Source organism: Netta rufina (assembly GCF_964035555.1).
Source record: "Netta rufina genome assembly, chromosome: 2".
Taxonomy (NCBI): domain Eukaryota; kingdom Metazoa; phylum Chordata; class Aves; order Anseriformes; family Anatidae; genus Netta; species Netta rufina.
Genome location: NC_140124.1, coordinates 34,294,480 through 34,320,672, shown reverse-complemented (window position 1 = coordinate 34,320,672; position 26,193 = coordinate 34,294,480). Strand labels below are relative to the sequence as shown.

General features: G+C 41.6%; 1 protein-coding gene across 1 annotated transcript; it reads right to left on the bottom strand.

The window, feature by feature from the left end:
• Window positions 1–1,704: 1,704 nt before the first annotated feature.
• On the bottom strand, window positions 1,705–9,812 carry NPY (neuropeptide Y; the record flags this gene model as incomplete). Its single annotated transcript, XM_084281217.1, has 3 exons — window positions 1,705–1,729; window positions 4,757–4,837; window positions 9,625–9,812. The coding sequence occupies 3 exons, from the start codon at window positions 9,810–9,812 to the stop codon at window positions 1,705–1,707; spliced, it is 294 nt and encodes a 97-aa protein (XP_084137343.1).
• Between the last annotated feature and the right edge of the window lie 16,381 nt (window positions 9,813–26,193).

Below are 26,193 nucleotides of genomic sequence, written 5' to 3'. Positions count from 1 at the left end.
TGAACAGCATGACTTTACTGCCTTTGGTGGCAATGGTTTATACAGGGGGCCCCAAACATTTTTATCATAGAATCATAGAATTGTCTAGGTTGGAAAAGACCTTCAACATCATAAAGTCCAACCATAAACCTGACCTACCAAGTTTCACCACTAAACCATGTCCATTAGTGCCACTAGTAGACTGCTCTTAATCCTCTCGATTTAACTGTGAAACCCATCATCAAGCCTGTAAGTGAAAATACTGCTGCTGAAGGCAAAATCTGCTGATTCAAGTGGCATCTAGATGTTTTACAAATATATATATATATTATGCTTTACTGAAGAAAGTGTGATCAAAAAAGCTGGTAAATCCTGGGAACATGGTAATGCTTTGTGAATACACCTGGTCTGCATTTGTAAGGGTCTGGAACTGACTTGCACTGATGCATCTTTCCTGGGGGCAACAGCCATGTGAAAACAGTTAAACATCAGGAATGAGATGGAAATGTATTAACCTTCACTCTGATTCTTTTCCAACCTGGAACATTTAATGTGCCTCATTACACAATATCCAGTTCTGGTGTTTAAAGAAAAGAAAGTGTGCTTCTCTATCAGGAACAAAGAATCGGCATTTGTGTCATGTTGCATATGACCATACCACAAGATGAGCCTCTCTGAATAAAAACCACTTAAGAACAAGGGTAACACATGCTGCCATTATCTTATGTTACTTTGAACAAAAGCATTGGGGCATTCCTCCAAAGTCCTCACGTATAAGTAGCTTCCTTACTAGGCTAGTGATGAAATTCATTAAAAATATAGAAAAACAAAATGAAGGCAGTTCCCCTTGTCCCACTCCAGGTACATTCTTGTGGTGAAAACAAACTATGAATATTTCCAAATTAGAGAAGTGCTCAGAGTGCAGGTACCCAAAGGCTTGTAATTTACCAGCACGCTCCTGTGATTAAGCAGCATGCCCATTAATTTAAGCAATATTAGATGCCTCCTTTTTGGCACAAGTGGCTGTACAATTGTCCTGTTTTATGAGTTACTTTAGATACTGTTTTCTGCTGCTTTGCATATTGCCAAAACAAACATGTTATACCTGTTTCATTTAAAATTCCTAGCTCAGGCTTACACCCAGGCTTCAAACCAGTTTGGGGGAGTTAGGAGAATTAAGCCATCACTTCATTCCTTTGTATTTTGAAATTTAATTTTAATACATTTGTCAGTGTACATTCTAAGTAAGTTTTTAGTATGGTGATTCTGAGCAATCTCCTCTCGGAACAGTGTTTTCCTAAATTATGTAGTACATGATAAATTATTTTAAACAGTTTTGTATAAATCCAACAGCTGAGTGGAGTTTGAGGCCACTTTAAATGGTGCCTTTATATTACTTTGCATACTAATTACTGTATTAACAGTAACAGTGTTGTTGCCCATACTACTTTAGACTGCAGGGAGGTTACAATTCAGTTGTAATTGTTTAAAACCATTGTTTGCTATACCAATGACAGGAGTGCTTGTTTTCATTTAGTATGTTGTATTTTGGAATGCACAAATAATTTATTTAAATAAAGGTATATACAAATATGACGAGGGAAAAACTCTACAGAATTCAGTACAATGGCTGCATGCACTGGGAATGACACTATGATTCGCTTCAGAGGAGTGGAGTATGAATTGAAAACTAGGAAAAGTTTTGACGGTGTGCTGAAAATCCCATCACCACATCGAAGGGTCTTCAAACCTGTAACATATTATGAATAGACACTATTAAACACATTTTACAGTCCCTTCTGGAAAACCCAAAGTTACAACTACTTGAAATTTTCATTTTAATAATAGCACCAATAAGGAATACACATTCACATTTGCAGCTGGAGACTCCCATCAAAACAGAGGAATCTTGGATGGCCAAAATCTAGAAAACTATGATATGTCAAAAAACAAACATATTCGTAAGAGAGATTTTTAGATTTTTCAGGAGTAAATGGTTTTCAAAGAGAGACAAATAAAACCATGTCATGCTGTTAGCACCCTCGGACAAAACCAAAGTAACTATCCTAAAACCATCCTAAAATATTATCATCATATTCTGTTGCTTAACATCAAACTGTTGAAATACACGCTGAAAGGGGTCCTGAGTGCAGGATTTGATCCAGAGGGCCTCTGCTTGCAAATAGCTGTTCTGGATATGTAGAAAGATATTCAGCAAGTGGTAGAACATGGAGAGAGACACGGAGAAGTGGATTTGCCATAATTTCTGCTCTCTAGAAGTTGGGTGCCTAGTCTTGACTTAAGGTCCAGTTTGCCTCTACAGTCACTGGAGAGACACTGACAACTTGAGAGGGCTACTAATCCTGCTTGTTTTGGGGTGGAATGGCTCATTTTGGAGATACTCAACTCTCCAGTTGACTACAAAGGGAGTCTAGACAGCTACTTCACACTAGACACTTAACTTTCAAAGATGCAGTATTAGAAGGGATATGTAGTGTTACTGGGAAATGAAGATTTTGTCATAACTCCATAGGATACACAGGATCAGAAAGACAACCCCTCACATTTTTCTTATGAAAACTTACTTGTACTCAGATCAAGGCACCTCCTTTTTTAATTCCTTAACTTCCTAATTTCCACCTGGTTTCCATAAGAATCTCTCTATCCTTTCTTTGGATGCTCAGACACACACCTAGACTGCAAAATGCTATGGGGCATACGTGTATTTTAGTCAGAGAAAGTGATGGGTTGAACTCAGCCAGCCAGGCTGAATACAGTTAAGCTGTTTCTTAACACCTCAGTGTTCAGTTTCAGGGATTGCACGAAATGTGTCTTTCTGCTGCTGACTCACTGACTGGAAATTACATCTGCACCATAACTGGCTGTGTATAAATATTTCTAAAACATGTACTTTGTTAATTTAAGTTCAGAATAATAACAGCCTGCCTTTAATTCATTTAGGCTAGATGCCTCCAGGAGGATGTTTATGCAACCACACTGTATTTGGGCAAATTTGATGTGTGTCCACCCTTGCGGGGCTCCTCTAACTTCCCCACAAGCTGTCCAACCCTCTGGACAATTTTCACCAAGTCAGAGAGAGGTACGGGTATCTTGGAGATAGTAAGTTCCTGATGTGCCATCAAACACAGGACCGTACAGAAATAAGATACATCCTCACATGGGGGGGAAAGCTGGAACAGAGTTCAGAATCCATGTTGGCTTTTATCCTAGAAAACATATCCATAAGAAACTACACATCATTGTTCCCAGTGCTCACATAATTGTCATCGACGAATGACAAACACCATATTTTTTTCTCAGTTTAAAGTGCTGTTACAGGGGGGTATGAGATAAAAATCTGTTTCTCATCAATTCTTGATCTTAAATGCGTACTAGTTTGTTAGTTTGCTCATGAGTCTTAGCTCCCTGGCGTGTTATAAATAGCATTATTGAAACAATAACAACCATAAAGTTCTGTTGTGAAGGAGGGAAAATTGCAGAGAGTATTAGACTTTGTACTACCCTCTGTGTTGCCTCAAATTCATGGCAGCGGAAATTTCCCATTATATGAGGATTCTGCCTTATCATTACAAAATACAAAATAGTCTCAAACATTTCACTGCACTCCGTGCAGTTTTTTTTTATAAGCATCTGCAGAGAAAACCATTTCCCAACAGCTGTGGTTAGTCATCAAACCCAAGTCAACGTTCTCCCTATGCATAGAACTGCAGGTTTCATGGACAACCCACTGATGGCAGTCAAAGTTTTGGTCACCTCTCAGTGACAAGATCATGCCCAAAAGTTCACTGCTACAAACTATTCCGGTCAAGTATTCAACTAGTTTAATATAGCCTTGCACAACTTATGAAAATACAGAGATTGTAGACTCCTGAGATGACTACTGCATAAAACATTTATTTCTGCAGCAGAAGTATTATCAGCAAGCATCAGACTTTCAGTAAAGGCTTAATCTGAGCTTATTCATGCTTTTCTGTGACTAAAACTAAGGTTTTCTTTCACAAGCCAAAAAAAAAAAAAAAGTATTTTATTTTTTCATAGGCAAAAGGAAATAAAATTTTCACAGCTGCGTAAATTGTAGTCACCGATGTAGTATCTTACATTACAGCTAATGTGTCATTCCCTGCCTAGAAAAATATAGTACATATCCTTGAAATCCCACTGTTGCTTGAAACACCACTGTTCTTTTAAATCAACTGCAATTAGGAATATGAAGGCTTTTATTTTTTCACTTTGTAAAACATTAGGTACAGAAGTAGTGTGAAATAATATATTTTAAATATCAATCACAGCCTTGCACTTGTGTATAAGTTAATATATCTGGATATTCACCACTCACATATCTTTAAAGCAAAAAGGTAAAACTTTTTAAGTAGCAAATGAATAAAAAGATGCCATCTTTGGGGATCCAGTATGTAAATGAATCACCATCAGGCATCAATGTACAATTCTGTAATTTCTATTGCAATAAAGCCCAGTAAGGGATAACTTTTATGGGAATGCTTCCCTCCCTTCAGACAGCCAGTATTGCCTGTTCACAAAAGAGGAAAACAAGGAGCTTGGACTTCATCATATCTGGTATGACATTACTTGCATTCATAGGATGGTTCTAGCTCTTAAAAACAAAGGATTTTTGTTGTGCTTATCCAGCTGTTGGTGACAAGCGTTTTCTCCCTGTGACATATGTTTATTGATAATGAACAAAACCATTATATGCAAACAAAAAATGAAAGCCACCACAAAATATCTTCATACATACCTGGATCTAGGAATATTTTCTGTGCTTTCCCTCAACAAGAGGTCTGAGATCAGTGTCTCTGGGCTTGATCTCTTTCCATACCTAAGAAAAGAGGAAAAAAAGGTATATGTTTGCGTATTTCAGTATTTAAAAATGAAAACTAAGTAGAAAACCATCAGGCAAATCTCAGAAAAACTCAATAGTGACGTTATAAAGGAAACTTTACAGCAAGTATTTTAACTTGACTTAGTCATGTCAGAAAATGTTCATTCTTCAGTATTTCTTTCAATATATTTTTTCCATTATCATGTTATAGGACAGTATCGAGAAACTCTGAATATTTACTGATTCAATCCCTGCTCCTGGATATTCTAGGAACTCGCACCTTACTGATGTGAGTGTGAAGAAAGGGGAAGGAAACTGTATGACATGACCTCCACGCACATCATTTTTGCCTACAAACCCAGTTCCATCATTTCATAAACTTTATGATTGTTTTAGATGCTATTCATTCATCAGAAATTACATAAATGGGAGTCAAATTTATCTATTCTGTGAATAGTAAACAAAACTCAGATAAGCCATAGTATCTAAAGAATTGGCCAAGATTTTTTAAAGGCAGCTAATATATTTGGGGATGCCTACCACGCACCACATTAAGTCATAAAAACTGAGCTAACCCAAGGCAATAACCACTCTTGAACTATGTGGCTATGGGAAAGAAAACTCTCTGAACCAGAATTTGCTTAAATGAGATATCACCTACAACCTATGTCCTATACCTACACAATGGCTGTCCTTCTATTTGTTTTTGTTTGTTTGTTTTAATCACGGATATTTTATCATACATTGCTCAACAGATAAAATACTGCAATTCCAGGTTCTAGGAAGGAATTTGCTCTCTTTTTCTCAGAAAACAGAAGCAACACTTAGCAGCCAGCTTGACAGACACTTCATCGCTATAAGGATTCATTAGCTTAACAGTGATAACTGTAAGCAAATGCTCCCTTGGTTGGGAAGAATTAAGATCACGGTTTGTAACTTGTGTATGTAATTAGTCTGAATCACAAAGTACATTAACAGATAATAGCTTTGTGAATGCCACTTGAGTGAAATTCTGGCTCCAGAGAAGTCAAAGGTGTAATCAAGGACTTAGATTTTATCCATTGCTATCAAGATGTTTCTCCAATGGCTTGATCTAAATTTTGGGGGAAAAAAACTTCATAATACAAACTTTATTTTAAAAGTTAGGAGTTATATCTATTGATGACATATCTTTTTGAAAAGTGGAAACGTACCTCATTTTATTACTCTTTGTATTCTTGCCTCACCGTAATCATTTTAGTGCCTCCCATGTCCCCTCAAAAGACAAAGTAAAAGTTTCAGATTTTTAAATTTCTTAATTTAAACTGACTGAAAGAAGGTAAAATGCTGTTACAATATTGCAATTCAGAATAATGCTGAATAAAACGCCTTCCACTCCATCACCACAAAGGGATTTCTTACTTTCTAGTACCCTACTCCAATCAATATGGATGCAACCTGCACATCAACTGAGGGGAACCTAATTTGCCATTGCTTTTAAAACATTGATTTAACAAATCCAACAACTTGCTCCAGCAGCTTATGCTTGGGCAAAATTTCTATTAATCTCTCAGAAAGTTTTGTCTGAGTAAGAAATGGGTAGCAACCCTCAGAAGAGCAGAGATTTGCTCAAATAATGAAGAAGACTCTGATGTGGAGAACTACTACTGCTTTTTAAATGAGTCCCTCTAGTATGACAAGACTAGTGCTGCTACCTGTGCAGGACAGACCCACCTTGTCCTCACACAAAGCTGTACACCAGGTGACACTTGGCTGCGACCAAGTGGAGTGCTCAAGGAGCAGCCATTCTTCCTATGGCAGGTGCCCAACCCTCTAGTCTGCCCTGTAATTTTGCCACTAGGAAACAACCGTGCTACAGCCATAATAAAGAGGTCATGAACAGCCTTGAAAGCAATGCCTTGATGTAGAAGTTGATCTCTTCTTATTGAAGCAGATGCCTCCAGAGATCTTCGCTCCAGCTGCTTTGTGCTTGCTCCTTGCCTACCCTGCACAGCTCCGAGACAATACAAACACAGAAAGCCAGGCCTTCACCTGGCATCTGGGGAACACTTTTACCAAGTATCTTCTGTTTTAGAACAGTTAGGCTCCAAGTTTTGAAAACACCTGGTCAGGCTTTGTGCTCAGCTCAGGGTCTGCTCCCTTCCACTTTAAAGTTGTTGACATGAAGTGGAAGTATCGGTACTGCCAGAATCAGACACACTTTCAGATAATATCCTCTGCCTTGCCTATGGTTCAAGCCATTTCCAGCAGGAGTGGCCTTACTGTTTAGCTACAACACAGAGGAGCTATAGATGCAAGAACAAGCTATGGGGGACATGAAGGGAAGAAGGCCTGTTGGTGACAGGGTGTAGAGGTAAGGTAGTACCAAGCAGCCGGAGCAATTATTCAAGTAAAGATATGCTCTGAAGAAAGCCCCCTGAACAGTGCAGCAGAGGGGTATGTGGTAAGGACATTTTTTTAGGACAGAGGTGGGATTAATCCAAAGACACATGGACATCTGCAAGGCAGGAGTCTGCATCTGTGCTGGTCACCTCAGGCTCTCCTTACCACCAGCGAAGATCTTGCACCTAGGGAACAACAGATCTCATCGAGGACTGAAAGAGGCCCGGTGACTTGCAGGCTACAAGTACCTACATGTATTTCCCTCAACTGTCCTCAAAGGGGCATCAAGCTGATGTGCCCAGATGTCTAAAGGCAAGTGAGATGGCTGTGAAGGAGAAGGACCCTAAAGGAGAGAGAGAACAAAGCAGCCACGCAGGCAAGGGCTAAAGACAAGAAGAGAAAGATGATTTGGAAGGAGCTTCATGGAAGCTGGAGTGAAGACCCTGTAGGCCATGGCTACTCACAGGGAACAACATTCAGATGCTGCTGTTAGGCCAGAAGCAGAAGTCAGGAGGATGTGCCAGAAGGTTATCCATAATCACATACACATCAAAGAAGACTAGATAGATGAAGCTGAAGAGAGCCCCTCCATTTCCCCTTGTTACAGGGCTCCTGAGCGGCACCAAGCACAAAAGGCAGAACCAAAGAAGCTTTAACAAAAGAGTAAGCTTTGAGCGCATCTGAAACAGACCGAATGAATCAAATTTTTAGATCCGTTCAAAATGCTTATTAAGCTATTGATTCCTTTTGCAAGTGACTGTCACTGCCAAAACAGCAAACCCCCAGGAGCTGTCACTTTATTTCTGTGCTGTTAATTCACCACAGAACAGAAAGAACACGGTCTTGTTTGTTTGTTTGTTTGTTTGTTTAAGCTAAGCTATCTAGCAACTTTAAAACATGTACCATGAAGTTGGTGATTTTAGCTGTCAGTGTCCTTCTAATTCCAATTCTGTTCCCCTCAAATATGAAACGGGGCCGCGGGGTGGAAACATTGGTTGAACGTGAATAATAGAATTGAAATTCTGAATTGTTTTATCCGTCAGCAACAATTCTTTGGTTCACTTCAGAACCCAAACACACCCATGAGACTGAAAGCAGACTCAGTCCCTGAGCTCCGGACTTGCACCCCAGGCAGGAGAAAAGAAAGCTGCACGGTCAAAATTAAAGCAAGTGCGCAGTGAGGGATGAATATCGAAGGGGGGTTGGTTTCCTTGTTTTTGTTTGCTTTTTAATACAAACTGGTTTTAGACAGAAGCCACCTTTTAAATCAGAAATTAAAGAAATAAAAGGAAGATATATGAACCCAGCCTGGAGATCCCACCACACACAAGGGAAAAGGGCAGCAGGGGCAGAAGTTAAGGAGCAGATTATTTTAGCAGCTATCTAGACAAAAAGTTATGAGAGCAGAGACTGAGGCACAGAAGCATGCCGCACACATGAGCTGGTTGTGAATATTGCTTTAAAAGTCCAGGACCGAAGAGCTGCTGTTCTATCAGCCTCTTCATCTGTGTTATGGCATTAGCACACTGGCAGACAATGTCATGGGTTTGCTGGGAAAGCTCTCAGCTACACGATAGCCTCCCTTCTAATTTAATTCCTCAGACTGCTACGGGGACAAATGAAAGCCTAATTATAGATCTCTCATCTGTTTTTGATATTAAGCAAATAGATAAATACACCAAAGCTCTCCTGGGTCACACACTGTTCAGGGACCTTAGGGGATGTTTCTATTAATCAGTCAAAACTGGACAGACACTCCCAAATAAAATAATTTTATAGCATAAGTTTCACTTTTTCCAGACTGAACCTTCACTGCCACTGTAAGCAGCGCAGCCATCGCAGCCATCCTCAGAAAACCAGCTCAGAGCAAGGCAGCTTTGGGTCACACTCACTCCTCTTTCAGCTTGGGCACGGGTTCTTGTTTGTGCTCTTGAGAGTTTTTGTTAGGACAAACGGGCTTTTTGGCACTCGCTGCTGTATTAAGTAGCTGACAAACTATAAAGTGTCCAAACTACTACAACTCCTCAGCAAGCACAGAGGGGAACTTTCTTCCCAACAAAATCCTCACTAGAGACAGCAGCAGCAACAGAAGCGTGAAACTGTTCTTCCTGCCCTACTTTACACTCCCTGGGGTGAGTTTCATTTTCCCTCAGCTTCGGGGGGCTCTCGCCACGCACACTACCCTGCGGACATGTACACCCTGCCCTTTTTGCCAACTTGGATGGTGGAAATCCACCTCCAGTCCCAGGGCTCACACTCTCCGGAGGGTACATGACCCCTGCATCTTTCCTGCCGGTGGTTCCCCCTCACCCCGAAGGAAGCAGGGCAAGACCCCCGGCTCCGAGGGGACAGCCCACATCCCTCCCTTCCACCTCGCCGAGGAGAAGGGCCCCGGCACCTACCTCTGCCTGGTGATGAGGTTGATGTAGTGCCTCAGCGCCGAGTAGTATCTGGCCATGTCCTCTGCGGGGGCATCCTCGCCGGGGCTGTCCGGTTTGGAGGGGTACGCTTCTGCCAGCGTCCCCAGGCAGACGAGCAGCGACAGGGCGAAAGTCAGCACCGACACCCACAGCCTCATAGTGCCCTGCATCTGCACGCCGGGGAGAGAGCCGCCGTCAGCGCCCGCCCCGACGGCGGAGCAGCGCGGACGCCCCCTCGGCGCCGAGCCCCGCGACCCCATCCCCATCCCCATCCCCATGTCCCACATCCCATGTCCCATCGCCATGCCCACGTCCCCCCCGTCGCGGTACTCACGGCGGCGGCTGCAGCGGAGGGAGCGGCTCCGGGCGAGGCGAGGCGCTTGTGCCCGTGGGTCGGGGCTCCCGAGTGCGGGGCTCCGCGCCTCGCCGGGCTGTTTAAGTCTTCCCCGGCAGGCAGGAGGGGCCTCGGGCGATCACGCCTCGGTAGCCCCGGCCCCCTTCTATCCCCCCCCTTTCCCCCCCAAACCTCCGCCCGCGCCCTGCCCCGGGAGGGCCCCGCCCGGCGGCACCGAGGGGGCGGCCGCCCCCGCCGCCCAGGCAGGGAGGGAGGGGGAAAAAAAAAAGCAAGGAAGCATCTGAAAGCATCTGAGGAGGTTTATAAGAAGGGTTGGGGCGTCCAGAAATGCCACATCGGTGCTACAGTCTTATGCCTACTAAATAGCTCAGTCTTGCGGGTCACCTGCTGCAGCAGTTAAGTTGTACCTCGGTGCTCACTCTGCCCAGGTGGCCCCATACACCCTTGTCCAGAGGCCTTTCTCAAGTGAATTTATTCTGTTTTATTTCTTTCCCTGAGCAACGCGCCGCAGGAAAGCCCACCAGAGCCACAGAATCGTGTCATGACCGCTGCTGAATCCCTTACGCAGCAGCTTCTCACAGGTGTGGGACTACAGGGGCTGATCTGGCCATGGTGCTTGGTCTGGATGTCTGCCTGATCTCATCCAGACCCTGAATCCTTATAGAGAGATGGGCACCCTCACGGTGAGCTGAGGCCTCATACAGCGGAGGCATCTCCCAGTGACGTGCACTTCTCCACCGGCTGCAGCCTGGGTGATGGGGCTGGGTGATACACCCAGCTAACTGGGTGCCTGAAGTCAGATAAAACCAATCCAAGCCAAACAAAGTTTCCGAATTTGCTAAAGAGTTCAGTGGAGTTGGAAACTATTCATACATATTAGTAAAATTAAATCAATTCTTTAGAAACGGGTAATTTGATTAGCATCTTGGTGACCAATGACTAATTCCAGTTGGAATGACAAATCATGACTCTGAACAGATCTTATTTTTACTGTAATGTGATGGTAAAATAACCGCATAAGTAAGAACATTAGACATACTGACAGGATACTAAGGCATATTCTAACATTGTATCATACATACTACTACAAATGTAGATATTAATTGCTATACTTATTAACATATGCAGTTATTGCTTTAATAACAATAATACAGCATATTCTGAAAAATTATATTCAGGCAAGAGCAAAGCCAGAAATCATTTTCATCACTCCCAAAACTTAATTTCAACATTGCCCCAAGAAGGCCTATCAAATAAATGGCTCTTGCAGCGTGCAGGAAAGCTCACTGGACTACGTCCATCTCAAGCCATGGAAGTGAAGAAAATCCCAGAGCCCTTAATGTTGAGGTATTTTAAACTCTTCATGACTCAACTGTGCACTAGCCACAAACCTTACAGCAAGATTGCAGGCTGTCCTTTATCACATGCTGACTGAAGAATTTTAATGTGTGTGAAGGACGCATTTCCATGGCACAGCCAGTGAGTCTAGCTCCTAATTTCAGCGCGTCTGGGGACATCTGACGTTAGTAGTAATGCAGTTGCCCTCCCTCACTTTCCTTTTGCTGCCCTGAATCCAACAAGCTGCCCAATCTAAATCTGGCATTGATCTGCCTTTATGGGGTGTAAAGAACATGTAGGGGCAGCACTGGGCACCAAAACAGTGGGGAGGTGTGCCACCACTGCAGCACTCAAAATCTCCAGCCTGATTCTGCCTCACCCACCTCCCACCCACGGAGAGGTTTTCTTCCCAGGGGCAACAGGACCCCAGCCAGCTCACCATTTTTGTCTGGCCTCTGGATGAAGTACTGCCTCCCGGCTTGTGCTGAGTCTGGCCTTGTACCCTGGTGTTGGGTGGCATAAAGGTTTATGAGGTTCCAAACCTCACCACTCTTGTCAAAACAACTTCAGAGTAACACTTCTTGTGTAGTTCCAGCATTCAGTTTAGGAAACCCAAAACACTGAATCCAAAATTGCAATCCAAATGGTTTAGAAGGAAATGATTTCTGTGTTAACTTCTGCTGCTGCTTTAAACAGCTCTCAGCATCCCCTCAAAGGCTATGGTCTGGAAAGAAACACTGCCTTCTACTGTGCCAATTTCTGCAACAGTATCAAGGCACTGCTCAGCTTCAGGTGTGCACTTATGTCCTGTTTCATCTTTTAAGATTAAGCAGACACTTTGGAGCTTACTTGGGTATGGAAATTTTCATTTGGCTCCATTAGGAAAAAAATCTCTCTTTTCTTCTGCATTGAAAACCACAAGTCCATACTGGCTCATTTGGTTAGTACCATAAAACATTATTAAACATGAAAAAGGTGGATAAAGCATACTTTGGATCCTTAGTATATTAGTTGCCATAATCCCAATGCAGCAATCACAGGCATTTTTTAATTGATGAAACAGCCCCTACAGCTAAAGTTACAGGCATACATAGGCTCCTGCACAGTTTGATTGTTCAATGAAACTGAGCATACCTGGGTCTCTCAGATATTCATGGGTGTCCTATAAATAGTTTCCAAAATCAAGGTTTCCTGCACCTTTGCTGGCACCCATTGATGATTACTCCACATGGATGCTTGCCCAGGGTTGTTGCCCTCACACGAAGCAGGCAGGCATTTGTATTCTGACAAACGGCAGAGCTGCTTTTACCACAAGCAGCTTTTGGACGGGCCACAAAGGTGAATAAGAAAGCGGTGAGAGTAGTTGGAAAGGGGTGAGACTCAGAAGAGCTGATAAAGAAAGTCGGGAAGAACTGAACAGGGTTGAAAAACACAGCCCAGGAGGTAAAGCTGAAAGACACAGGCATAGCTCAGGAATGGCAGCTCTTAGATACTCATATCTTATCTTTGCCAGATATTCCCACCACCACACTCAGCAATGCAGCCACGTTTCTCTGTGCAGCATTCTCACCCTTTCTGAATGAACCTGGCATGATACCATTTCCCCTTATCAGGAAGTAAATTTAGTATGGGCACAGGGCTACAAGGCTAAAGTGGCCACCAACACTATGTCTGGGCTTGCAGATGTGCTACCCCTAGCACCACAGCCAAATTTTATCTATGTTTTAGTGCCATGGTATTTAAAGATTCAATCCACAGCCGTTTAGACTCCAAACATCAGGCTATACTATAAACATGAAAACTTCATGAGAACATATCAACATTTTAAAAGCTTGTTCTAGAAACAGCATAAATGTGAAAGAAAAATCAAGTCATTTGTTACTGGAAATACATGTATATATGATTGCATTGAAGCCATGATATTTGCTTTAATTAAAACTAAAATTAGTGTGATTACATTTGGACAGAATATTATTTATAGTGTGTCTTTTGTGGTAGGCAACAAATTAGAGCTTTACTTTTTTAAAAATATTATAAATATACAAAATGTCATTTTCGCACTGAAACAAAGTACAGTTGTGGCATCAGTGATCCTAAAGTACCATTCCCTAATAGCCCACTAATAGTCCTTTTTTTAAATAGAAGATCAAGACTAATCTGCTAGTACAAGGAAAGTGTTAAAAATTGGAGCCCCAGGAGGAAAAGATTTGTGAGATACTAGGGACCTGGAAATGGCAGATGTTATCAGCTGATGTTGGCTGTGCTCTTGCAGTAGAAATGTCTCACTAAAGGTTTCCATAGCCGAGCAAACCTTCCAGACATGCTGAATCTTTAGGACTGGAAGTTCAGTCAGATAAGCACTGTATAATTACTCGGTAGTCACATGAATTTATCTGAACCTATTTGGACAGAAAATTGGCCTGTTAATCTCACAGAATCAGGCTCTCACACACTTTACAGTATTGCTGATTTCAGTGTGCTTAGGAACACTGTAAGAAAAGCTTCTCATTGTACTTTGATGCACCACACCAATCCCCACATTTCCAAATGTTATGGGCTCCTTTCAGTGCTTTTATTCACCTCCCCTGTACATACCACTAAGAGTTGAACAGAACATGCTGTAATCCTGGAGCAATAAGCCCTCCTAGCTGCTTGGTAGTAGTACCATTTTCAAGAGGCACCCTTGTGAATCCAGCAAATGTTAAGCAGATTCATAATGCTCCACCAAAATTTGGGCTCTGGCTAAAGACAAACTATAAGAAAGCATAAGAGAAAGGAAAATCCATCGATCAAGCCAAAAGCCTGTCTGTCTTGTCTTCAGTGGCTTCTAAAAAGCATGCTTCTAAGACTGTCAGGACAGGAAAAGCACGTGACACTATTTTGGTAGTAATCCTTCCTATCCTCCAGAAAAAAACTAACATTTAGGGACGTCCTAACTAGCAGCCAAGGTTTTGCACATCACTGTAAACTCCAAGCATCACCAGGCTCCCGTGCCAGTCCCACAGCCTTCCTGCAGGTGGTGTGAGGAACCATCCAGCTGGTTTCTCTCGGACTGAACTCTACTTTCTCTTCTCATCTTTCACCAGCATCCTTAGGCAGCACAAGGAAGCAGATCTGGGAAGTAACCAAGCTTAAAGCCTAGGAGGACTCACTTGGGGGTGTCCCTGGAGAGTCAGTCCAAAAACAGGATAGGAATAGAAGTCATCAGCCGGCACCATCTCTCTCTTACTGCCTTGACATGAATACCTGCCCCCGTGTGTCCCTTCTCCCAAGCCCCAGGGCAGTCCAGCTGCTGGGTGCTGGCGAGATGGTGGCACTAAGGCACCAAGGTGAGGTGCCACTAAGCCATGACCCCGAGCCACAGACACATCTGCCTGGCACCTCCTGCTCTCCTTCAGGGAAACAGAAAGGGAAAGGTGGCTCCCCTTGACACGAGCGGCTTCTGGTGATGTGTGAACAGCTTCCATACAGCTCCTTGACTGTGAGCTGCAGACCCCAGATGGAACATGAATAAAATCCTTGCTATTTAAATCCTTGTTGTTCACATCAAGAGCCCTGCAAACATCTGACTCTCAATCATTGCAACATATGACTGGAAACCAGAAAAACAAAACCTGGTTTTAGTGGAATCTTAAAATGAAAGTTGGTGTTTGGTTGGTTTTTACTTCTGAAAACAGAACCAGAGAGACCACTGTAACGCCACCATGAGGTCAGAGGGCCATCAGAAATTGTCCTGAGGACACATGGTACAATGCTCAGTTTTGACAGGAACACAATACTCATATAAGCTGCAAAGCCAGAAACAGTTTTTGCAACTGTAGTGACATTTGTTTTTCTGTACCTTCTTCCCTTCCCCACTCCCCCAGGACAACAGAAAAATGAGGAGAGATTAGTGGGATGGAGATCAGAACATGACCTCTGGCAACACGCCTGCTGCTGAGACCAAAGTCAGTAAGGAACAGCTTATAAGAAGATAGCGGTTTAAAAATAGTGTGTACATCAGAAAGAAAAAATTATCCTCACTGAGAGAAAGTGATTTTTCATGCATGTAAGATGAGAAAGTTGGCAAAGCTGTCATGACTTAGGGACAACCAGCGTTACTAGAAATAACCATTCTCTGCTGCGGTGTACATCTTGACTTCAATCCTGTTAAGGAGGGAAACAGGACAAAAAGTGAGAGAAGTCCAAACAGGCTGCACTATGATTGTGCTGAGGTGACTCTGCCTGAAAAGGGAACAGCAAAGACTTGCCTGAAACATGAGAGATAGCAGAGGTTGGTGGGATTGTGCCAAGGACTGAAGAAATCCAATCACAGTCATGTAGAGAACTGTCACACATCTTACCTGCAGGGAGTAAATCAGAGAAGCAGATATAAGAAAGACATCTGCAAAGGCTTCTGAAAAACCCTCCTATGTGTGTTCATTTGTAGAATATTACCACTTACTGATATGTGCACAGAAATGAATTCATCTCCATCCAAGGCACTGGAGCTGAAAAACATCCTTATGCTTAAAATGTGGATATTATACAGACAAAAAAATAAATCTCTCCCAGCAGATTCACAGTCCAAGAACAGTTAGAATCACTTCTGCTTCCTGTCCTGCAACACTGACACAGCTGAGAGTAAACTGTCCCGTATGGTTTCATAATTTTGTATGTGTTGAATGCTTTATAACTTGTCATGGAGTATAGCACAGGAAACCACCAGTGCCAAAGTTGAAGAACTTTAGAAAGCAGATCTAAACTTGGAGGCAAGAGTGATAGATTGATTAATTCAATGGGAATACAGGATGGGATTTGCTAGCTTTGGCTATCTAAAAAGAAGGCTCCTGCTTTAAGTGGTCCAGGCCCTAAACTCAAAACAAGAAAAAGGCAGGCAGCTGCAAGGCATTTCACCCAAGATAAGCATTTACCACAACTGGGACCCCTCTGGAAGGTGCTCCTCTCTGCTTGTCCAAAAGCACAGAGACAGTAGACTATCCAATTGAACACAGTCATAGAAACCAAGAACAAAACACACTTTGGTGACAGGGAATCCTCAGCCATCACATGGGCTTAGATAGCACAGAGGACCACCACAGTTGTCCACATTAGAAATCATTCTTCATTTATACCCTGACATGCAGTTTTGAAATGACACATAGGATTTAGGAAAGGGTCATGCACTTAGAATAGCATCATGCAGTCTGTGCTGGTCTCACAGAGCATGGACAAATCAAAATATCTTGATTCTCTCCTAAAAAGATGTCCAAATGTTCTTAAGGGTTCACTGGCCTTAGACAATTTGTTTGTAGCTTAGCTAGCAGCTTTCCATTCATCCTAAATGGATGAGCTCCATCAGATAAATTCCAAGTTCAGCCATTAATTTGATAATTCTGGCATCAGTAAAAGAGACTTGTTTATCCATTGTTCCGTGTCGTGTGTTTTTTCTCACTAACTGGTGCAATTTGGACCATAAGATCATGGCGGCTGTAATGGTAAGGGCAGGCTTATTTTTATATGACAAGCATAAGGATTACAAACTCTACCCTTGAGACACACTGCTTCTAAAAAATTCTCATAGTGTTACAACTAATTATATATTTCATATTTTAGTTCTTGTTATCTCCTCTTAATCCACTCACACAACTTCCTGTCAGGCACTAAAGCCCTGATAAAGTACATCAAAACACATCTTCCATGAGCATGACTGAGAACAGATTCTGCCTGATGTATGTACATGCACTCTTTTTTCCTTTGCTTGTAGTTTGACAATATGTGGCTATTTACTAACATCGTACATTAATTTATTAAATTTAGCAGTGATTTTCTTTATGCAAATAGAAGCAATCATGCAAGAATTGATATGTTGCCCCTCAGCCTACCACTGTGCTGTCTGTAACCTCACCTGTAAATTGTTGCCTGCTGAGAGACGGCATAAGTAAATGCAGAAAGTCTCCCGCTTCGTAATCATGTTGACTATAATTGAGGTTAAGATCTTGTGGAAATGCCTTTCTTTGTACACTCTCCCTGGAGAGAAGGAACAGCCTTAAATACTTTTGGCTCCCTCTTTGCATAACTCTAACCTCCGCCCAAAGCAGGAAAAGACAAAAGGCTTTACTGGAGCTGGGGAGCTTGAATGAGAGCCAAATTCTGGTGAGCATCAGTGTGGGCAGGTTGCAGGGATCAGCTGCAGGCTGGAAGCCAAATGTGGCATGCTGCCAGTCATGCTACATGTGCAAAGAGTGGAGGGATGGCCCACAAAGAAGACACCAGACCAGGGAATGGCCCTGCACAGATCTTTGAAAGCTTCAAGCAATAGCTCCACAGGAGAATATTTGGTACAGCTTTTGGCCTTTGCTTTGCAAACTACACCTGGCAAAGCACAGATTTCTTGCATAGGGTGTCCGTTCTTTGAATCTTGAAAGGTCTTGACATGAGATAGCACTGTTACTGTTTACACAGCCTTCATCCTTCCTTTCCCATTTGTTGCCCGTGTGTGTCTGAAGCAACTGATGTGATTAAGCTGCCAGTTACCAGCACTTTGCACAACCTCCCCAGCAATTTCCCAGCCCCTGGCAACCTGAGACTGTCACCTCACTGCTGAAGAGCCAGTGCTCATTCACAACAAGTCCGTTAGCACAAAATTTACATTTTTACACAGGGATCAAAGAATCTCTAGTCAAATAAATATCACTGGAAATCAGTGCAGATCTGTATACTTTAGTGATTCTTACTGAATTCTGCTGGTTTCCAGCATAACAAGAGAGGCTGGAAGAAAGATGTCCAGGATATTCACAGATCTGATTTTTTTCTAAAGCACCCATCCCCACAGTATTTGTCTACAACCATATAAAGTATGCATGTATCTGAAATAATCTGTACATCTGTTTCTGGGCTTATAAATACAAAGCCTTGCAAAGAACTTGCCAAACCTGTGATCATTTGCACACTACAGTATGTTCAAATGGAACCAATAAAATGTTGTTCCCAAGAAGCAAAATCTTAACTGCACAATGTAATTCTCCAAACATTATTTGGTTCATAGCAGACCGGATAAATCTTTGGAAAACCAGTCAAAATTTCTCCAGTCATAAGAACTGACATGATCCCTAAATACATCTGGGATTTGCTTGGATAACTTCTGTAGTTTTCTTCTGCTCTTAATTTTTCAGAGAATAGTAGTGGTTCCCCGTTCTTCAGAAGTTTCCAGATTCCAGATGACTTTTTTTTTTCTTGCAAAGTAGAAGAAAATCACGATCAAAAGAAGAACTATTATTTAAAGGTGTTAGATCAAACCAGTCCCTACTGTAACTTCCTCAAACTCAGTGGTGCTATTGAATTGTGGCAGATTCACCACCATGATGGATTAGCACATCTGCTTTTAATGTATTGACTTTGCATTGCAAAATTAATATGGCATTACTTTTTTACTGCCATGATGATATTATTATTGAATTTGTATTCTCATGTTTTAGCTTTTTTTTTTTTTTTTTTTTTTGTAAGGTAGCAGCAATACGTGGACAAAAGTCAAAGAAAATCCCCTTAAAGCCAACCAGACAGATAGAAACACACAGAAAAACCTTTAGCTTATCTTGCTGTTATAGCTGCTTTCACTACTGGAAACGACCGTACTAATTCATCTGCCACCCGGGCTATGTAACTGCTAATGGAAATAGCTTTAAATACGGTGTAACAGGACAAGTTAGCCTGTTTAATTACAGTCTGGCTACCAGCTCAGCTCGTATTGGGGGAGGACTATTATCAGCTATGTTTAAAAAATAGTTTCAGATATATTTTCAGGTGCAGCTTTAATCTTAGCGTTTACTGTGTTTGAAACCAGTGCTTTCAGCAGGTTTCCACCTTCAGACTATCTAGACCCGATAAGGATGTTAAGAAGGATGTTGAAAGTATGGTACAGGAAACAAACAAAAAGGGGGTTCTCAGTGCCTGATTGTCCAGTTCTACATATCTTCTAAAACTCATAAATGTATAGAATTTCTCCCTACCCTTCTAGAGAGCTCAAATAAGAGTAAGGAACCCAAGCCAAGTAAAGTACTGAAGAGGATCTGTGCAAAAAGGCATCCCCATTACTGTGTGGCATCACCATCTGACTGGGGAGGATTTCTAGTTCTGTGCAGCTTTTAGGAACAAATTATTCCCATGATGGACTCCCAAAGTCTCATTAATCAACAGCTTTGAATGCTGATGTGATAAAACAGTGCTGGTACACATCAGACTCTGGGTATATTTCACTGAAACCATATTTTTCTGCTGGCTTGTCTGCACTGCTCATTAATGAAGTAGCCAAGCATCCCATAAACAGCCGTGAATTTAGTTCCACCATACCCTGTGAAGGGGGAAAGAGCTAGCCCTGTATTTGGCAGATAAGTAACTAAAACCGAGGGAGATGGCAAACCTTTGCAAACAGAGCCCTGGCAGGAGTGGAAATAGAAATGCCAACTCCAAGTGTTTTAATTAGCCAGGGGAAAGTATGCTCCCACTCCCCACTAAAAGCAAATACTCTAAAAAAGTCAAATAGCAATGCGTGTTGAAGGAAAAAAAAAAAAAAAAAAAAGAAAAAAAAAAAGTGATGTCTTCCATAGGAGTACAGAAACATCCCCAGCTATACCATGTTCTCTGTGGACTAGAAACTCAGTGCACAACCCCTGAAACTGTCACTGCCAGAGTGAGTGAATGGTCCCACAGGAACCGCTCAGCCTGGAGGTGATGGTGCACCAGGAAACACCAGCGCCAGGAAGAAGCTACTTGCTCCCAAAACAAACTGCCCTAGGCTGGAATGCAGTAAAAATGCAATTCCCTTGGCTGGGATTGATTTACTGCAAGATAGCGGGTGATATCAAAGGACCAGAATTTTTCATTTCTTGCTGAGGAAAGCAGGATGAACGGCATTCCTGAGGAGGAAATTCTGACACATGTGAAGAGTCCTCAGTCTTGACCCTTGCTCCGGGGAAGGTTTGTGGTCTGCATGCCAAAAATATAAATGCCTCTTGCATTTTAAAGATCCACCGTGAGCAAAATCCAGAACAGACTGTTGCCCCCCTCCCTACAGAGAATGCTTTTCTTACTGAGCTGAAGAGTCAAATTCTTTAATTTTCTCCTTCACTCTGCTTTGAGCAGTGGCCAAACCAAAAATTTGGTTGTCACAGTGAACCTACATGTGAACATGTTCAGCGTACTCCCACTGTGCCAACTTTCTAGGACTCAGAAGGAGTTTAACCACCTCCCCAACCAAATTGCAATTGCTCCAAATTGCCGGGCAACTTGAGGGTGCTAACATGTCTGCTGTTACTGAAATGGTGCCACCAACTGGCTTACCATTTTCAGCCCCACTGCTAAAGAATCACACTGTAAATCTCACCCTATGTCTTAGCCACTCGTATTCCACCTCAGTTCCAGTTTAGGCAGTACTGAAGCAGCAAGACTTTTGCTTTTTTTCAGCCCACTAAATTAAAGCTACATCTGATATCAGCTTGTCCCCATTGGTGATTCCAGAATTCCTCCCAGCTTAACACATGCGGTTTTCTTTGGTCTAAAATATTATCATTAACAGTTGAAAAAATATTTATGTGATAGTATGGATGAATTTTCTTCTCATTCCACTGGTATTGAGCTGCAACAATAGCATCCCAAAGCACCTCTCTCCAAGTCACGGTGTCTGTGTAAACACCCACTAGCACCCATCTAACTTTCCTCAATTTCTGTATGGGTTCTTTGTAATTAATCCCAAGCTCCTCTCAACATTCCAACATGGTTTATTGGGTTTTTGTTCCGTTCTTAACACTAAAACAGTTACTGCATCATTTATACCAGCAAAAGTTTGTGCCTGGGCCTGATTAGCAATCCTTAGGAAGGTGTTGTCTCCAGGGTTTTGGCCTGAATCCATTTAACTTTTATTAAAGTATATAATGTCACCTCCATATACACTCCCATGAAGCACTGATGAACCTGCTCCTGGAAAGTGGGGGGAGCAGAGGAATGCAAACCTCCATGTTGCTTGTTGTCTCTCTTTTTGTAGTGGTAGCATAAATCTTGCTAGGACGTTACCAAGAAGGACCCTTCTGACAGAGAAAAAAGCCAAGCCAAGCTAAGCCTCAACATCAACACCCTTTCTCTTCCTCTTTTTACAAACCAGTAGAGAGAAAACACAGTAAGCTCAAACAAACCCTGCTATTTAAATTTGTCTACTAATTTGTGAGGGTAAATTCTGGCTGCCAGCCTGGAACAGCAAGGATGTGGTCACCGCAGAGCTTCTCCTCAGACATTACCTAGATAGCAGACACTGGGGGTGTCCCTATGAAGAGGTCATGCTATTTGAGATCCAGAAAGCTTATCTTTGAGAGCTGCCTGCCCACAATTAGTGGCAATGGACACATGCAGGGAAATAGCTTACAGTCACATAGCAGAAGTGGCCACATCTGTATTAGAAACTACAGTGATCAGGGGGCAATTCTCTGGCTATGAAACCAAGGCGACAGCACAACTTTTGTCCACACAACTGGACTGTTTTCTCTTCCTCAAAACAGGGCAGTCTTGTACAGTCTTCCCTTGTGCTGGTAGTCTCTGACAGGTGCCACCTCTTGGAAGCCTCTTACAGATGTCTTAGCTTTTATTTCATTTCATTTATTTCATTTATTGTTTCATTTATTCATTGGGATTAGTTTTTAAGGAAGTTGTTAGGCCTCCTGAGTCCAAATCACTAAGGATAAAAGGATCAATGGGAAAAACGTGAATGATCACTTGGAGATGCTCAAGCTTACACCAGCTAAAACTCAAATTCTCCTTATTTCAAAAAGTAAAGTTCACAATGGAAAAAAAAAAAAAAAAAAAAAAAAAAAAAAAAAAAGGTGAATATGTAGATTTGATTGTAGATTATAAACTGGAAATTTTAACACAAGAAAACTAGTGATGAAAAATTATGCAAATCTGTGATAAATAGGGCTAACAACAGTCAGGAGGACACTTTGAACTTTAAGGGAATAAGGAATCCTAACAGTAGAACTGAAAATTATAAAGTTGCCAAAAATAATCCAAAAAAAGGCAGAGGTATTCAATAAATTACTTATGTATTTGGCCAAGGATCAGGTGATGCAACCATTTCATAAGAAAATCATGGAACAATTTTCACTTCAGCAGTATATCAGAAGGAAGTCAAATAAGAGCTACTGATTTTAGATATATTTGTAGCAGGTAGTCTCAAAACCAGCATATGATAGTTTAAAAGGAGCTACATGAAAAACCCTCTAAACCATTAGTGTTGATTTCTGAATAACACTTGTGATACCAGGGAAGTTCCACAAGATGAGAAAAAGTAATGTGATGACAGTATTTAAAAAATAAAAAATAAATCAGAGAATAAAGGGTACAATTCAGGTAATTACAAGATTTGTCAGACTGACTAACATCAATCCTAGGCAAAATAAAGGAATGGCTGATACAGGACCCAATTAATGAAGAATAAATGGGAGGTAGTATAATTATCGTCACTCAGCAGGGCTTTTTGGCAAATAGATCCTGTCAAACTAGCTTGATATCCTTCTCTGATGAGATTACAAATTGGCTGATAGAGATAGTGGTATCACTATATTTGGGCTTCTACAGGCCATTTATTGCAGTCAGTACCATATATTGCAAAAAAAAAAAAAAAATGGATTGAAGAATGCTATGAATCAACACCGTAAACATATGGATTAGAACTGGCAAACAGTTACATACCAGAACATCACTGTAAAGATGTGTGGTTTTAGTGAGGTTCAGTGGGGATCCAGTCTTTGTCCTACATCAGTTAACTTTTCTGCCTGAGATGTGGAAGGAAACTTAAAGTCATCACTGATGAGAACTGTAGATAACACTTGTGTGTCTTTGGACTGGGTGAGAAGTATGCAATTAAGATGATAGACGACTGTTGCAGAAGGATTTATGGTGCTTTATGATGCATCAGAGGTGATGTATGTTATTGCACATAAAAAATGCATACACACTTTCTTGCTTATACACATAGGCCAACATGAAGGCATGTAAAACAGGGAACATAAAATCAAACACTCAGGGCTTAACCAAATTTACTACATGGCAAGGTGAACAGAAGATAAAATACAGTATTAAGTCCATCTGGTGGTCCTATGTCTAGAAACAAAGGAAGGAGTGCATCTCTGGGGAGTCAGTTTGGAGAAACAGAGTCCCTTAAGAATATGAGATCTCATCCAAGTGTGAGCATTAGTCAGGAAGAAGCATGAGTTCTTAGCTCAGTTCTACAGCCAAAAAAGGAACTTCACATCTAGCAAAAGGATGAGGAGCTGGTCCTGGTTTTGCTCTGAATATCAATGTAGCCATGACTACATTGTATCATGAGTATCATGACCTGGAAAGGACATTGATAGGGCTGAGATGGATCAAGGCAACACTGAACAAGATTAAAGAACTAGAAGAAGCATCTATTAATAACAGTTCAAGAACTCAATGTATTTAATTAATGAAAGAAAAGGTTAAAAGGTATTTTCATGAGTCTGTAAGCACCTGCAAAGGAACATAACTTTGATAAAGTGTTATCTGGTTCAGCAGACAAAGAATAGCAAGTCAGAGAAAGCTAAGGCTGGCAATATTTACAATAGAAACAATATGCAAAACACGTTTTTGGTAGAAAACAGTCCTTGAAGCACAATCTCTGGCAACAGCAATCTAAACAAAGACTGAACATTGATGTAAAAGCAGTACTGTAGAACAAATGTAAATCACCTTAGTAGAGTACTGAAGCCTGTGATACATAAGAGGTCAGACCCTAGGACCTATTTCTTTCCTTACTACCTATTTATGGGATAAGACTGAGTAAAACTGGCATAGGGATGTCTCTGTGAGTCTGCATAGAGTCTGAAATAAGAAATCAAAGCGGCAAGCACTGCCACCAGGTTCACTAACATTAATGCCAAGGCTCCTTGAACTGGAGAGTCCAGTTCAACACCAGCAGAAGGTTTTAAATCTGATAAAAGAGAAGAGTGAAACAGAAGACCACACTCCTGTCAGTGTGCTGCAGATGGCTGTGCAAGCAGTGAGCTGCTGGAGAGCAGTGCCCTTCCTCCTCAACAAGGTGCCAGAGCACACTGAGGAAACAAGGCTGTAGAAACGGATTCAATTACTTCTGTTTTTAAGGCATCCAAAGACCCCAAGATGTCTTTACACCATCCTGATAAGTGATGCTACAATGGGGCACTCACCCTTGCACATTCCCCTACAGGCACAGTGAATTCTGGGTGCAACTCCTTCCTTACCATGTCCTTATTACCACTACCCTCATAACAGAGTTACATGAGGAAGGGAAAATACGGTTAGCCCTGTGAGAATAATATGCAGCAGATAAGCAAGGAGGAATAAACAAAAAAATTACTAAAACATTTCTTGTATCTATTGTCAAAATGCATGTGCACTGAAAAATACAGGGTGATTTTTGTAGAAAGGGTGTGGACAAAAGAATCATGGAAAAAAGAAACAAAAAGAAGCAGTAGGAGGAGTAATTCTTGATAGAAACAGTTGGTAATAAAAGGAAAAGTCATATCTAAGACTGTGTTGTGTGGTATATAATGCAAGATCTAATCTAAATGTACCAATTTCTTTCACAAAACAATAGGTGATATTCCAAACTGTCATATTAAATGGAGGGAAAATATTATCTGCCACCCACTGTTTCCTGCATTACTGTAGTAGAAAACCTTCACTTTACTTACATAGGGCTTTAATTTGAGCCTTATGTTTTCAGTCTCTCAGATCAAGTTCTTCATCTTTCTGAATTCTCCGTAGATTCAAGACTGGCGTGAGAATAACAGAGGCAATCACTTGCTATTAACAATAGCAAATACAAAATAAGCAGAAAAAAGATACATTCCTTGCCAGACCTTATAATTACATATCTGGCTTGGTTAATGCAAGTTCAACTCAATCCAGATTTTTCTGTAAAAGCTGAGAGTCCAAATCCAACAGAGAAATGTTGCTGGAATTGCACAGAAGATGAATTCAACACAGACGGCTTGTTGCCTGTGTATTCCTCACGTGCATGTCTCCTTTTGGGTTTGTCATGCAGGAAGTGAACACACAGATTAAAAAACAACAAAAGCATTTTATGAGAAACATATGGATTTTTTTGCTAATTCCAGGTACGTTGTAGGTACAGGTCTTTTCAGTCAATATGCAGATGGTTTTTGCTTTCATGCTAAAGGCTTCAGTGCATGGGCACAATCCAGTTACAACTGCAAATTTTTTCTTTTGGTTCTGCGTGATGATTTTTATTTAATTATTTAATTAACTTTTGTGGCTCCACCAGAGGGAAAGCCTCCCCTACCCTTGCCACACCTGTGCTTGGTCAGATGGCTGATGAGAATACAATAATCACTGAACTGTTGGTGTTCAGCAGGAATAATGCGATTCACAAGTAGGTGGTGGATACCCCCCAAGAAGGGCATTTCCATAACAGCACCAGACTCCAGAAACATACAGAGAATTAGGTTAGCTACAGGTGTCCTCCAGCCTAGAAGCATGTAGCACCATGGCACATGACTTTTTCCAGCTTCAGTCTGGGATGAAAGCGGTTGCAAATGCTTAGATGCAAGCAAAAATACAGTCAGGATGCAAAGACATCAAGAGAATTTAGGGAAAAATGAATTAGTCTTTATCAATCATATAAGGTCAAAGTCAATTTTAGTCATGTTAAATCTATCCAGACTTCTGGACTTACACATTGCATGAGTGTGCACTCTTTAACACAGTGTAAAATTTCTGCTGGGTGCATGAAAGTACCATGATTCCCTCTGGTGCACAAGTTCATTCTTTAGACTTTTTAGGATCATTCTTGACAACTTTACTCTTTATCC